Raw genomic sequence first — 15,785 nt, 5'->3', positions numbered from 1 at the left:
AGACAAAAAAATCACATCCATGCACAATTAAGGTAAGGGAGGTGCACATGAGTAAAGGAGAAGACATTGGTGGGGAGGACACGTTAGCCAAAAGGGAAAAAGAATCAACCACAACCTGCAGTAAAAGTAAAAATTTGAATACCGCGTGCACCAACTTTTCTTACTATTGTAGATGCAGAGTAGTAATGAACCTGGCTTGGTGCGAAACCAGTTTGCCTGAGTTCAACCAAGTTCGCTCAAAACTGTGGCTGCCATCCTCAACTCCTGGCTCGATCTTTGGCGGAGAGGCGCATTTCCTGCCCTGTGGTTATATGTCAGAAAGGGCTTGTGAATGCCCCCGCTGCAACTGCTGCCACCAACTGGATCGGGAGGAGGGGGTAGTGGTCATAGTTTTGAGCGGGCTTGGGCAAACTCAGGTGAACTAGCTTAGCACCAAGCCCAGGCTCATCTTTAATGGAGAGGCATGAATGAGAACTTCACAACATGGCTGATGATCTGATAAGGTAATCTGTGTGTGTGAGATGTTAAGCTGACATGTCTGATTTGGTGACAGGTTTACTTTAACAAAAAGAGCAGTGGATTGTAACCTATATGAAAACAATTATGTTTATCATTATCCAGACCTGCTTTATGGGTATCAGTCACGGATTAGTGTATCAACATATGGGAAGAAAGCTAATAAATGTGGCAACATGTATATGTTATAGCCTGATTTATTTATGGGTGTAAAATCCTGTTGTCTTTAAGAAACTATAAAAATATGTTCTTGCATTTACTGGCCCGTCAGTGATATTTTCTGGCATGTGTCACCCCTAATGCACTACGCTGCTATTACACTAAAATCAGGCCAGAGATTTAAACTGAAAATGGAGAAGACTGCTGAATGATAACTCCATGTATACAAACTTCACTTTACAAGGATTAACTACTGGAACCGTGATACCTGCAATGCATTCAAATCATAGGTATCAACGGTGTTCCCAATAGTTTATATTTAATGGTTACATTCACATGTCATCAGATAATCCCCTGCCTTGCGGCAGAGAATTAGGAAGAAACATGAGAAGATTCTCACCGGAGTTTGTTGTTACACCCATTGTCCTGACAATGCTGGCATTCCATGTCCTGACAGCACCTAGCAGTTACACAAAGCAGAAAGAGAGCAAGTGTTTAGATATGAGTACTCCTTTAAATTAGGTGGTCAGCAGCATGAATTCACGGTGATGTCATTCCATCTAACACCTGCTCCATAAGACTCCACTATACAAGACTGTACCGGTGCAATGCGGAGGCAGAGAATGGAAGTGTCCAACCTTTGCATTTTTTACTGAAAGCTGGCTGAAACATCCAAGTTAGAGAGTGAACAGGTGTGAGTCATTGGATACATGCCATCTACTACAAAAGTTTGTTAGTTTAGCAGGTATATTTATTAAATTTTTATCCAAATACACAAGTTTAATATACATATCAATATTGAAGCATTATAAATTATAACTCTCAAACTGCACTTCGTATAATATTCACAAAAACATAATTATTCTTCCAGATTTTTCCAGAATCGTAAAATAAGAAATAAAAAAGGTATAAATCTAAGATATAAAGGCCACATTTAAGTTTCAGATTGTATTAGATGGTATTATGAGAACTCAAAACTTTCTCCACCTTCGGAAAAAAAAACAAAAATTGTAACTAAGGAACAAAGTAGGATTGTGTCTAATTTTCATTTTCTTTTTTTGTGTCACTGATAGTTTAAACCTAGGTAGTGTTGGAGAGGTAGCGTAAGAAACAGACCAGTTTTTTATTTCTTCTTCACTGCTTTAGATATGTGTACATGCTCTTATTATTTAATACCTTAGCAAAACTAGTCCTAGGATTTAAATCTGTATAATCACTCTATGTCCTTGAACTGACAAAAAAAGAGGTTGTTGAAAGTGCACATTACTTTTGTTTCCTATTTAAGTTGTCTCTTGAAATTGAGACAAAAACCGTGCTGTTTCTTATGACAGGCAAGGAGAAGCTTATTAGATAGCCCAAAAGGAAAGAAAGACTGCCCAAAAGAAGAAGGAAGACTGCCCAAAAGAAGAAGGAAGACTGCCCAAAAGAAGAAGGAAGACTGCCCAAAAGAAGAAGGAAGACTGCCCAAAAGGAAAGGAAGACTGCCCAAAAGGAAAGGAAGACTGCCCAAAAGGAAAGGAAGACTGCCCAAAAGGAAAGGAAGACTGCCCAAAAGGAAAGGAAGACTGCCCAAAAGGGAAGGGGAGTCAGCCCAAAGGAAGGGGAGTCAGCCCAAAGGAAGGGGAGTCAGCCCAAAGGAAGGGGAGTCTGTTCTTTAACAACTTAAACATTTTAGTGTATTGAAGTACAAGACATCTGTAGCTCAGGTACCCTTCATCTTCACTGTCTCACTTTAGTTTTACCAAAGTTGTCCGAAAGAGACAGGGTAGCTGGGCAATATTCTAGAAATTTCAACCAAGTTTCAATCTCAAAATAGATTGACTGAATCAAGACAACATACAACCAATGGTTCATCATATTTATTAACCATATGAAGATGTTGGTAGGGCAATTAATCAAATTAATAATTTTCTAAATGGAAAGCTGGTTAAATGTGGCTAAAATTGCTAAAATACTGCCCATATGTACAGCCAGCTGCTCTGCTAATAGGTCTCTATTAGCTACCTATTGCCTCAGCTTTTATTTACACTTTAGAACCCTTCGGGGAAGACTTTTCACAAGATTTTGGAGAAGTTTGAAGACTTTGGAAATGTGTGCTCATGTAGCCCCAAGAGCATTTGTGAGGTAAGGTATTGGATGAGAAGACCAATCTGAAGGCGTTTAGTAGGGATGAGGTCAGGGCTCTGTGCTTCCTCACTAAAATCATTAACATGAAACTAAACTCAGGAGTTAAAACTTAAAAATGCAAGTACCTTAACTATTAACAAATGTATCTATCACTCGGCTGTAGATCCTCAAATAATCTCTGAATTGGTGCTGACACTGTCCTTCCTTCTGGAGGGGGGCTACTTTTGTTCCTCATGGTCCCTGTGTGTGTTGTAAAGTAGTCACCACTCCAAGCTCGCTCCCGTGATGGACTACAATCTCAATACAAATCAGTAAACTAAATGTGAGATTGTAGTCCACAGGAGCAAGCTTGGGGTGGTGGCTACTTTACAACACACACAGGGACCACGGGGAACAAAAGTAGCCACCATCCAGAAGGAAGGACAGTGTAAGCACCAATTCAGAGATGAGTTGAGGATCTACAGCTGAGTGATACATAAATAGGGTACAGTATTGTTAATAGGGTAGTTTAATGCATTTTTAAAGGTTTGAATCTGGAGTTAAGCGTCACATTAAACCATGTCTTAATGGTCCTCGCTTTGTGGACAGGGCACAGTAATGCTGGAACAGAAAAGGACTTTCCTTTTATTGTTGCCACAAAGTTGAAAGCTCACACTTGTTTAAAATGTCTTTCTATGCTGTAGCATTAACAGTTCACTGGAACTAAGGAGCCTTATCTGAACACTGAAAAACAGGGACATACACATACTTTTGTCCATAAAGTACATCAGCCCCTACTGGGTCAGATGGGTTGCTCAGGGTTCAAAATCTAAGACAACTCAGCTGGCTGTATGGAAGTCACATACCATCCACCCGATCTGTTTGGGTGGCAATTGCACGAGTTTTGTTTTGTTTTTTTAAATCTCTGTACACTCTTACGGACAGATAACATTGACAAGGAGAGCCTGGAATTTAAAGGAAACCTGTACTGAGTAGCTGCAATTGCTGACCTTCTTATTAAAATGCACTTTAATAGTCTCTGAGTCACTGACCCAGAACAAGACATGTCAAAACTCCTGAGCTGGAGTCTCTGTGTGGGTCTGTGATTCACAAAGTACTGAAGATACTGGTTTAGCATAACTGCCAGGCAAGGCCAGCAATGGCAGCCTTCTTTTTGGGTTCTATCTGTGTCCTTATAGAAGAGACTTCTACTCCTGGGAACAGGAAGACAAAACAATAAATGCTGGGCAGATGTTCTAACCCTTCCACACTGAAAGATGCTTTTGCTCTCTCTGTCCCCATCTGAAAGATATACAATCGCCTTCCTGTCCTGTTATGCTTTATCACAGGGACATGAAGTGAGTGTAAATATCCCAAACAAGGACAAAGACAGCAGTAAAGACCTGACAATCCCAATCTGTACAAAACCTAAAAAAAGGGTTGGGCTTTAAAGAGGCCCTGTCACCAATTTAAGATACTTGATTTTCAGTGTTTTGACCGGCAATTATTTTAAAAGCTTACTTTCAGTGTTTTTCCCTTCCATTATTTTTTTTAATCAACTTGCAATGTGCCTCTGAACTTGCCAGAAAATAGCACACCCACCTCCCTCCTGCCATAGCCCAACTCATCTTCTGTGATTGTCTAACTACTCTCTGTGCTGGCCCATCTACTCTACCCCTACTCTCACCTCCCTACATAACCTTTTATGTAGTAACCAGGGGAGGGGTAAAGGGGAATACTATAGAAGTAGGGGGTAGGCAACTTTGGTACTCCAGCTGTTGTGGCAGCAGCCAGCACCTGACTCAAGGCTTTAGCATGTCTACACAAGGGAGGTTTTTCACAGGTAAATAACATGCCTATAATGCTTTACCTGCACATATAAATCTTATGACAGGGTTTCTTTGGAACCCATAGCAAAAGTGTAAGCTAAAACTACCATGTCATATTTACTATGCTGTTTAGACAGTACCTAGGCTGGTGGGTCTGTACAGTCAGTTATGAAAATGTGTTGAAGTATAGACCCAATAATCATTTGATAGCCAGCCTGTGGCCGGGGGCCACCCACTGCCATAGCCCACAGCCAGCCTTCCTCACCTTGCGTGCTGCTTTGTTTCTGTGACATTTCCAAGGGACTCTTGGGTTCCGGGGCTTGCAGACGGACACTGCCATTTGCTGTGCTGGAAGGAGGATCGGCACATACTTTGGTCACTGCAGTGACAGGCATGTGTGGCATTCTGACAGACACGGTAGGTAAGTGTTCTTGCACTGAAGCAGGGGATGAATCCGGTGTGGCTTCAACTTTTTCTGTCAAAGGAAAACATATGACAACATATTAAAGCACACACATGTACAAAACAAAAGCATAGATCATGGCAAACAAATGATCAACCATAAAGAAAGACTCTGATATCCAGGTGGCATTGGGGGAACCAGGGCCCTTCTTATAATGAGGCAGCCTGAGGTGGTTTGCCTCAGGTGGTATCACATTGAGGGGTGGCCACATTGTCCCAGGTTGCCAACAGCTCTTAGCAACCTGTGACTGCCTGGCATCTTGCCCAGCTCACTGACCTCACTGGTTGCCAGGAGCTCGGTGGGACGCAAGCCAAAGCTTCCCGCTCAGCTCTAAGCAACGAGTGACATCATAGAGCTGGGCGGGACGCCAGGCAGAGCCGCTGACAGTGTGGTCTGGCGTCCAGCCGCCGCCCACAAGTGAATATTATCTGTCAGCACCATACACCCTTCCTACACCCAAAAATTGCATCAATATCATAGGGACGGCCCTGGGTGTAATTATCGGAAGTACAGACAGCAGCAACTGGTCTTGAGCCCTTGATGTCCATAGGCCCAGCAATAAATGCCACTTAAAACTGAAGTCCGGGCACAAAAATTGCTACATACGCTTAGACGAAATTTGTTGTGTCTGGATTTCAACTAACATTTTTAAAAGCAGAGGTCAGCAATGGCAGTCCCCATATGTGCAAAAGGCAATTGAACGTGTGTTATGTGTATTTTTAGAGTCATTGAGTTCACTTTTTTAACAGACCATCTAAAACACATTTTCTCAAGGGCCATTAGATCTGCCATCTTATACTAGGCAAAAAAAAGGAAGACGTGTCACTATCGATCCACCTGCTCCCCAAAAATAATTTTTACACCAGTTTCTTCTGTTACCTACTTAAAGGGTATGTAAACTCTTCCAAAAATCGTCTCTAATTTGCCCTCTTTTGGTCTCTTAAATACAACATTGAAAGCTTGTTATATATTTTTAAGTGCAAAAAATACCTCTTAATCCTGACAGAAATCTTGTCAACTAATAACTTCCTAATCCCTCTGTGCTGCACTCTTAGTGTTCTCAGGTATCTCTAAGGGCTACAGATCCCATCCTGACTCTTATGGAGGGGAGGAGAGAAGAGGGGGAGTTTATTGTAGCCCTGGTACTGGGGTGATAACGCTGCTGCACCAAAGATACAGTATGAGGCGTGTGGGTTTTCACCCTAGGACAGAAGTGTGTTACTAGCAGCATCAGTGGTAGAAAATAAGTGGAAAAAAGCCTGAAAAATAGAAAAAAAGTCTCTCTCTCTCATGATGTCAAGGATCCTTAGGCCGCCGGAGAGAAGAGGCTGCAGGGACCAGTGTAGCAGCCAGGTGGGACCAAGGATCAGGCGAGTATATAAGCACCTAACACTTGCAGCACGGGGGTAGCCCCACTGCAAGGGTTAATTTTGTACATGCTTTGAGTTCTTCATTAACCTTGTTTTGGCAGCAGTTAGGCTTTAAAATAGACCTTGTTAGTTACAAAATAATATGCGGATTTGCTAGTTTGAGATGAATTAGGGCCCTGGCACAAATATATTCATCTTTCTATATCCGTATCCCTATTTGTTCCTGTTTCTGAAACAGCCAGCCTTTGAATTACTACCGGCTTGACCAAAATGATGGCGGCTCCCATTGCGAGTAAGTGGAGAAATGTAATCATATTGTTCTCAGGTGAAAAACGCGTATATCTTTACATCTCTACAGTATATTACGTACCAGACGTGGGCTGGTGTCCATTTTCAAGAACTTGATTGCTGGTTGCTTTTGCAGCATCAACATCGTTGTGTGCCTCTGGCACCGCGCTCTGCCAAAGAAATGAACCAAACATAACGTTAACCTGCCATCTTGCTGCAGATTAGCAATCACATTGAAGGCATGAGGGTGCAGATTATGTCAACTTGAATAATAACTGGTTCTTAAAGGCTTAGAAGTAAACGCAACATTTTCACACTAGATGGCTAGCCAGAGGTTTACAAGACTTTACTTGGCCTGCACTTTAGAGCAGAGGGATTACATTAATACTACACTTAAGAGAGGCAAAGATTACCATTACATCAATGTCAAACTGCAAGAACAAAGGACTTCTAGTAACAATGTTGTTATACAAATGTAGTTAGAATTTCAGAAATGTAGCTCACAGGTATTTTAAAAAACACACACTTGTAGAACTGGTTAATCGGTAAATGGCATTTTCTAGAGCATAGACAGATCTGGCCTTTACAAAAAGGGTGGTAAGTCTTCTTCATGTACTTTAGTAGAGCAATCCAGCTCTCAGAAATCTAAAATGCCCTGTCAAATTGAGTGGGAAAGTCGTATTGAGTAAAAGCAGGGTAAATTTGGAGGATGGGCCATTTGTGTAAGCTGCTATATTCATCAAAAACGGCACAACACTTGCCACAATTATCCAATAGCCAGGATTCTTCTGTTGAGAACAGAACACTAAAAGTTGTTGAGTCACGTACCCGGGTCATCAGTACAGCTGGACATCTACATCTTGCAGGGCACAATTTAACTGAATTATGTTAGTGACACTAAACTCAGGAGCTCAATCTTAAAATTGCATTTAACTAGTAACAAAAGGTGTATCTTATTTGTGTATCACTTGGCTGTAGATCTTCAAATTATCTCTGAATTGGTGCTGACACTGTCCTTCCTTCTGGAGGGGGGAAACTTTTATACCCCATGGTCCCTTGTTATTGTAAAGTAATCACCTCTTCAAGCTCACTCCTGTGATGGACTACAATCTCAATACAAATTAGAAAAGGTGGAAAGTAAGGTGAGATTGCAGTCCATTACAAGAGCAAGCTTGAAGCGGCTTTTAAAATGATGAAATAATCTGCACTCCTAACTGTGTTTGTTTCCCTAATACCTAGTCAAATTAAATAAGCGCATGTCCACTACAATTATATTTACACAAATCTGCACTGCGCTGTAAATCATAGTTATACCGCTATTAACGCTATAGTGATAGTGAAATAACTAATGTGAGCCTCTAAAATCCATATACAGTATATTCCTCTTAAAAAAAAAAATCATACATCCCAATTCATCAAATCCACATTAATACATCCAATAAAACAAAGTTAGTATCCTTAATATGCATATATAAAGTCCTCTTCATAGAGATAGAAAAATTCCACTCCCAGGTATGGTGCTCTTCAATAAAAAGTGCTTTTCAATAAAAGATTTGCATGTCACTCTTGTGCCACTTATTATCCTCCACTTTCAACAAAATATATTGGACATCAAACTATAGATGGTCCTTCAGTACTTTATATAATATAGGCCGTGTAAACGCTTTCACCTCCGTTCTGCTGTCACTTCCCAGTTTGGACACCGCCCGCAGTCTCTCCCTGCGGTCAATCAACACCGCTCCCCAATGAGCACAGCACCCTTTCTGCTCCAACAATGTCAGTGTTCTTATTTATCCGGTCCATCGGAGCTCAAAGGAGCACACACATGCTTTTCATAGTGTAGCCTGTCTAAAACGCCTTTATTTAAAACTTTAAAATGCACGTACATAAAAATTATATTAGTCCGCTTGCCACACCGTCGCCGGCGTTGCTCTCACTAATACTGCATGACGACATCAGCATGTACCGCTCATCCAATACATTTCATTCAATGACATCCTCCTTGTGACGGCGTACATGCTGACGAAATGACTCGCACAGCAGAAATGACTCAAAGCTGTTTGCCTGGAGTTTTGCTTTAAATGGTTGAACATCTTATATTCTTATATGAGGCCTCAAACTACATCAATAAAAAGTACAATGCGTAGCTAGAGTACCATAGACAATGAATTGCTACCATACTGGTAAGTAATTGTAAGCTTACAGAATATATCTATAATATTATATACACACACACTTTGTTACCAGGCCCAAAGCCAACAGCTGGATCCTTGCCCTATATATTTGCCAACCATTTGTGTAATATACAAATGTATAATAATGCTGAGTTTTATATCTGTATAATAGTGCTTAGGAAGCACTAATAAATTGAAGTTGCAATCTGAAATGAAGAGTAGAATGGGGGAAGTAGAAGACTTAGGGAAGCAGTTAGGAGAGGTCCGCTGTTTGTTAATGTTGGAAGGTTAATTTAAGGAATTTATTAAAACAGGTAACTTTAAAGAAACCCCGTAGCCAGACCATTCATCTCACCAACAATCTTCCCATATGATTAAATGTGTATTAAAGGGTAAAGTTCACTTTTCAGAATAAAATAAAATGCACAGTTCTACATAATAGAAAAAATGGGCAATTATTATGTTTTTGCATTGGAGCAGTAAAGCATTCCAACATTGGATTGTGGGTGCAATGCTCTCGCTCCTGCAGATTCTTCCTCCCATCCATGTCCTTACCTCAGACAAGGAGGGGAGTTGCAATCTGACCATGTTTCACGTTACACCCTGAATATAATGCAACATGGTCAGAAAAAGTAAATGTAGCCTTTAATGTATTTTGGCCATGTTATTTTCCTGTAAAAGCCTCCCTTGTGCAGACATCCAAACACCCTGAGACTGCTACAGGGTGCCGCCATCTTGGATGTGATGCAGCCCCAGCAGACTCAGAGCTGTTGGCAGCTACATAAAAGTTTATGTAGGGAGGTGAGGGGTGGAGGAGATGGCCAGCACAGAGAGCAATTAGACATTCCCAGAGAAAGGGCTATGGCATGGCTATCTGCTAGCAAGTTCATTAAAAATAAATCCTTTATGGAAAGCAAAAACAATGCAACTAAGCATTTAAAATACTTGTTATTTCTGTGCTTTTACCTACATTTTTGCTGGTGACAGTCTCTTCAAAGCCCATCACAGGTTAAACAAAAAACATACCCTTGCAGTGAGGCTACCTCCGCGCTGCAAGGGTTGGGTGCTCGTTTATGTCTAGGGGACTCAAATAAAGCTGTTTTATTTACCTGGTCCCACCATCCCAATGGGTGTCGTGATATGATAAGTAAAAAAAAAATAAAAAAAAAATCATGTGAGTCTACTAGAAAAAAATTAAATTAACAAACGAGCACTTTACCCTTGCAGTGCCGGGGTAGCCCCACTGCAAGGGTAAGCTTTATTCTTCAATGTGTTCTTGACAATGTTCTTTTACAAACATCTGCTGTAATTTTAATACAAGCCCACTGATGTATACTGGGAAGATTCCATGTTTTGAAACTAGGCAACCAAACAGTTTATATCCACTTCAAACAGATCTGGACCCTCTGAATAGATGTCTCATCACTAAAGCAAAAAAGAGGTTATATGGGATTGTATATAAAGAGCTGGTAACAAGAACCTACTAGCACCATCATTCCACACAGAGGAGAATGTAGAAGAATGATGTTATCTACTAGATGAAATATAAAATGTATATGAGGCTGCTCCTCCAGGAATGCAGTGGGTGATCATAATGACGTCCTTGAGAAACAGCTTGTATATTAAACTCGGAGCTTATACACATTCAGCACACACTAGTAAATATTAAGAAAGGTTATCAATATACACGTAAAGCAATAATCCGTCACTTACTTCAGACATTAATGGTAAGCAAGACACTGCAGAATGAATACATGCCAACCCCCCTCTCTCCCATCACAAAGCTCATGGTTTTAGTATGCCCCCATTTGCACTTAGTGTGTGAGCGTTTTCAGGTGCTTTAAAAAGCCTTATTTAGGTGTTTTCAGGCTTAAAGAGTCTTTGTTTTAGGCCCCATTCACACCAGATCTGTTTTTAAACAGATGCTAACGCAAGGGCACCGAAAAATGAATGTGTGGGAATGGGACCAGTTTACACCACTACGATCTGTTCCATTCTGTTGCAATGTGATGGAACGGAACAAAAGTGGATGTAATCACAATGCAACGGAAGTTACATTTTTTTTTTTTTAAATACATTAGATGTTTGTCCACTCAGGACATGATAATTAAAATAAAGTTTGGCAAACATTTTTTTTTTTTAAATGCAACAGAACGCAAGTCAACGGAGGTTGAAACTGCAAGTCAACGGACCCTCTGTTGACTTACAATTTCCTTTCAATTTTGGTGTGAATGGGCCCTTAGTCAATGAAAAGTAAGTTACTAGGAGGAGGAGATGGTTGTTAGCCACAATATTACGCGAAACAACGCACATTACCCATTTCTCAGGCGCTGCTATTGAAGTCTATGAGCCAAGAATGAACGACTCTGCCTGAAAATAGGGAGTCCTGGACCATTTGATATGTAACAATTTTATTATGACACATAAACTGATTGAAAAGTTACTATCAGGGGCGCAACTACAGATCATGGGGCCCCATAGCAAAAATGTGATGAGGGGGCCCCCCCCCCTGACAACCTCTCTCTGAGCTGTGACTAATGACACAAAGATCCCAAAGACTTCTCTTGTGCATTAAGTCATCTCTACACTATAGACTTTACAGGAGATTTGGGTTTTCATCAACTGCAATCACTCCAACCCTTAATGATACAGTACTGCATTATCTTCACATGTTCTATGTTTCATACAACTTAATAGGGCCCCTTTCACCTCAGACCCCATAGCAGCCATCTGGGCTGCTACTGCTATCATTATGCCTGATTACTGTGCAGGTACCACCTAAAGATCCTTATACAAATACAATGAGAATACCAATTCTTTTCACTATTTACAAAAGGATAGTCTTAGAATTATTATCACTTTCCAATCATTCGCAGTAAGAATCTGTGAATGTAATGTATACAGTATGCAAGATGCAAACTTGGTAAGAAATATTTTATCAAAGGAAATAAGACATTAAAAAAATTGGAACCTGCCACAGCCAATTTTAGTTACCCAATTGTCATCCTGACCCTCTGGCTGCTTCAAGTGACTTATGCCGGCGCTCAGCTAAATCAGAAAAATCCATTTTATTCCCACATCCATGCTATAGATCAGGGGTAGGCCAATTCTGGCCCTCCAGCTGCGGTGAAACTACAAATCCCATCATGTATGTGCCTCTGAGAGTCAAGCCTGTGGCAGTCAGTCTTGCAATGCCCAATAGGATTTGTGGTTGCACCATAGCTGGAGGGCCGCAGTTTGCCCACCCCTGCTATAGAGCATCGATGGAGGAATCACCACTGCGGCTGTCCGAATACCCACACAGTCACTGCAGTTGATTGCCCACATCACTCTTTGGCAAACAATTTTCCACCACTTTTAATGAGCTAGGTGGCACTGGCAGACCCAACTACAGATACAATTTCGGCTGATAAAGCAGGAAACACTTACAATTTGATCTGTGTATGGCTAGCTTTACCTTAAACAAATATGCTGATAAGAACTGTATATTTGTTCCAGATTAGTGACTCATAGTATTGAACCATTGATCAATGGCAGCTATCGTATTTCTCTGATGACAGGTTTCCTTGTACTAAGCAAAAAAAAAAGTTCCCAAATCACAAAATCACCATAGTGAGAAAACCCGCCCAACTGTAGAGCTCCTTAATGCTTACAGGGTATGCAAACCCTAACAATGAACTTCTCTTATTTGCTCCCATTTGGGGTGGTAACTATAGCAATGCTTTGTTATATCTGCTCAATAAGAAAAAAATACCGGTTGATCCTGAAATCCAGAACTGTTCTGTGTTATCTCAGGAGTCTATCATTCCTTTTAAGTCTGATCTTACACCTCCCTTATGTTGTGGTGAGGGGGAAGGAGTTTTGTAGTTTAGCAAATGACAAATGCTGACACCATTCTTTTTAATTTCATGGGAGGCAGGATGGGGGTGCATTTCTGATAGCATTGCCAGGTATTTCTCTGTACTTGCAGGGTGTAAACAGATAAAACATGGGGACATGTGCATATATAGCAGATTTCTTTTTTTATTCTTTTAGGTTTTGCTCTTTTTTGAACTTAAGGCAAACAAAAATACACCATCTAATACAGTGGTGCATTGTTAAATAGTTTTATGTATTTTAACATATTACAAAGGATGAGGTTAGGGCAGATGAAGACAATCATGTCAGTAACAACAAGTACCGCGACGCTCAGTGTGAGCCAGTCAGAGCTCTACTGCTTTGCACAATGTTGCTCTCCATTGTTACAATCATAGGCTGGGCAGGCTGATATTCAAGCTGCACTGTTTAACTGTACTAGAGAACTGTGAGGTCCCTGACCTGGCTATGCTATCTGGCAGGGGTGTCTGTATTGCAAGACTAGACGAACAGAACTGCCAAGTCCTTCAGCAGGTAAAACAGTCCAAATATATGTATTTTACCTGCGTTTTGAGTCATTTGCCAGTTCAGTTTTAATGCATTTTTATGAAATTTGGGTGAACTCCATAGTTCTCCTTAGGGTAACGGGAGGACACAAACTAGCATCCTCCCGTCACCCTAGGCTCAGTATACTGAGACGCCGCAGCTTAAGCGTTTCCCGACAATTATGCCGGGATCCGCCCAGCTGCGTGACTGATAGCTGGCTCTGCCTATCTAGAGGCAGAGCCAGCTGTACCCGCCCCCTCCCCCGTCCGTTCCGCCAGTAAGGGTTGGCGGATCGGAGCGGGGGGAATCCAGCCCCTCCCCTGTCACGGCAGAGAGCTGTGACAGGATCGAGAGGAGAGCGAACGCCGGTATGTGTTCGCTCACCTCCCGATCTACTGAGCCGACCTGTGACAGTCTCATTGTCACAGGCCGGCTAGAACTATGAGGTGAGTGAAAAGCACTCACCTCATAGTTCTCCTTTAATGTTCCTTTAATGGCCTTTACATATTCACTCTCTGTAAAGTGAAGCAATGTTCTCTTTAAGGCCCCTTTCACATGGGTGGTCCCATCAGGTCTGCCTGTCACTTTTTAATGCGGCCCCAAGCAGATGCCCAATGCTAGTCGGTTACCCCCGACTCTGGCCAGGTCCGTAACAAATGGAACACTGTTCTGTTTTGACGGACCTGATCGTGTCGGGTGGGGGGTAATCTGATGTAAACGGACACATTTGATTACCCATAGACCGACATGGGGTCCAGTTGTTTCAGTTTCTCCATCGCAAGAAATCGCCTCCCCCTGGACAAATCCCCTTCTTATCAACCCATATGAAAGGGGCCCAACTCAACCAGGATGTGCACACAGTGCCCATACAGTGACAGAAAACAAAAGAGAACAAACACTAGTTATCATTCCCAAGGGAATGCAACACACCCAAAGGATGCCCAATCCACAATCCATTTGAAAATAGTTAAAACTCTCTCAGCCCAAACATTTGTAATTATAGCAGTTTCTGATCTAAGGTGATTGCGCGAGTGCAATGCAGTGCAGAAATGATGGCTCCTGGAACTGAAGACATTACATTTGGCAGGTATGTAAAGCAGATGATTTCCTTGTAATTACACTGGCCTTGGCCTTTGAGGGTAGCTCTCAAAGCATAGGAAAACAAAAGACATTTGAAAAGTTGCTTGGTATCCCTGGAAATATGAGGCTATGCTTTCATGTTCCTGATATTTTATAAAGATCAACATGCTTTATTGAATTATTAAACACACACACACACACACACACACACACACACATCTGATATGGCTGTGTTCTACATTTCACCATCATAAAATTGTTATTTTGATCATTATCTTAACCAGATTCCCTGCAGGTTAATATTTTTTTCATATTACAAGTTAATAGATTTACTTTTGTGAACTTCCATCCAGAGAGTCTCTGCATAGAGAACCTTTCCCTAAGCGCGGTGAGGCTTTCTAGAAAGGGCAACAACTTTCACCAAGACATTCGTTTTCTCCTTGCAGTACTCAGATGGGTTTCATTTTACAAGTCATCCCTTTGTGGAGCTGTCACTCTGCCTAAAGCTGTGAAATCGAATGCCCAAATAAAAAGCCAACTGACAGGGTTGAAGCTGTGAGTGTAAAGAAAACCCTGCATTGAAAACACGCCACAGAGTGGCACAAACATAATTGGGGTATTTTATTACATTATGGCTTTCAACAAAATGTCAAGACAAATGGGATGTTCAAAAACGAGAATCAATGATGTATGGATAATATACACAACTGAAAAGTTAAAAATGCTATACTTCATCTATAAATTCATCTTTGGCCATGTTTAGTTGACAGCTGAAAAAGATATGCTGGCCATACACTGGTAGATTTTCTTATGAACAATTATACAAAAAATGTCAGTAAAACATTTGATAAAATCAAATGAAAATTCTGATGGCATTAACATTCCATTTTGGAATAAATGGCATTTTCCAAACGAAAACCCCATTTACTGCTAGAATTTAGTTTATTCTATTCCGCTCCCTCTATTTTTTTCCAAAACAATCATCGATTTGACCCCCTTAACCATTACAAAATTGAACAAACATTCTGAACACAAAATAAAATTTTACTGGTCTTTGGCCAGCTTAAAGAAGAAATCCAGGCAAAAATCTTAACCCTTGCAGTGGAGCTCGTTTCCTTCTAGGATGTAAAGTAAAAAAAAAGTAAATACTTACCTGAAACTTGGAGCCAGCTGGCTGCTAGTCTGGTCCTCGCAACCTCTCTTCTACTATGCGCCAACGATGGAATATCCTTCGGTGTCCTCACATCCAATACACTGTATTGGACATGATGCTTCACAGTTTCTTAGACAGCTGGAGTTGAAAGCAGGAATGTGCCACTGCTGGACCCCAGGGATATTGCTGTAATGTACAGGTGTGCAAAGGATACTTGCACACTATGGCACGCTTGCCAAAAGTGCC

At 41.2% G+C, this 15,785-nt stretch overlaps 1 protein-coding gene across 1 annotated transcript in view; it reads right to left on the bottom strand.

Annotated features, from left to right (window-relative positions):
- Nucleotides 1–15,785, bottom strand: part of SMTNL2 (smoothelin like 2) — a 106,292-nt gene that overhangs the window by 39,279 nt on the left and 51,228 nt on the right. The window contains exons 2-4 of the mRNA XM_018557127.1: nucleotides 6,814–6,901; nucleotides 4,876–5,085; nucleotides 1,076–1,135 (exon numbers count right to left, since the gene is read on the bottom strand). Coding sequence (XP_018412629.1) covers nucleotides 1,076–1,135; nucleotides 4,876–5,085; nucleotides 6,814–6,901 — 358 coding nt within the window. The remainder of the gene's footprint in view (nucleotides 1–1,075; nucleotides 1,136–4,875; nucleotides 5,086–6,813; nucleotides 6,902–15,785) is intronic.

The sequence above is a fragment of the Nanorana parkeri genome, unplaced genomic scaffold, assembly GCF_000935625.1.
Source record: "Nanorana parkeri isolate BGI_ZX_2015 unplaced genomic scaffold, ASM93562v1 scaffold269, whole genome shotgun sequence".
NCBI lineage: Eukaryota > Metazoa > Chordata > Amphibia > Anura > Dicroglossidae > Nanorana > Nanorana parkeri.
This window is presented reverse-complemented; position numbering and strand designations above follow the sequence as displayed.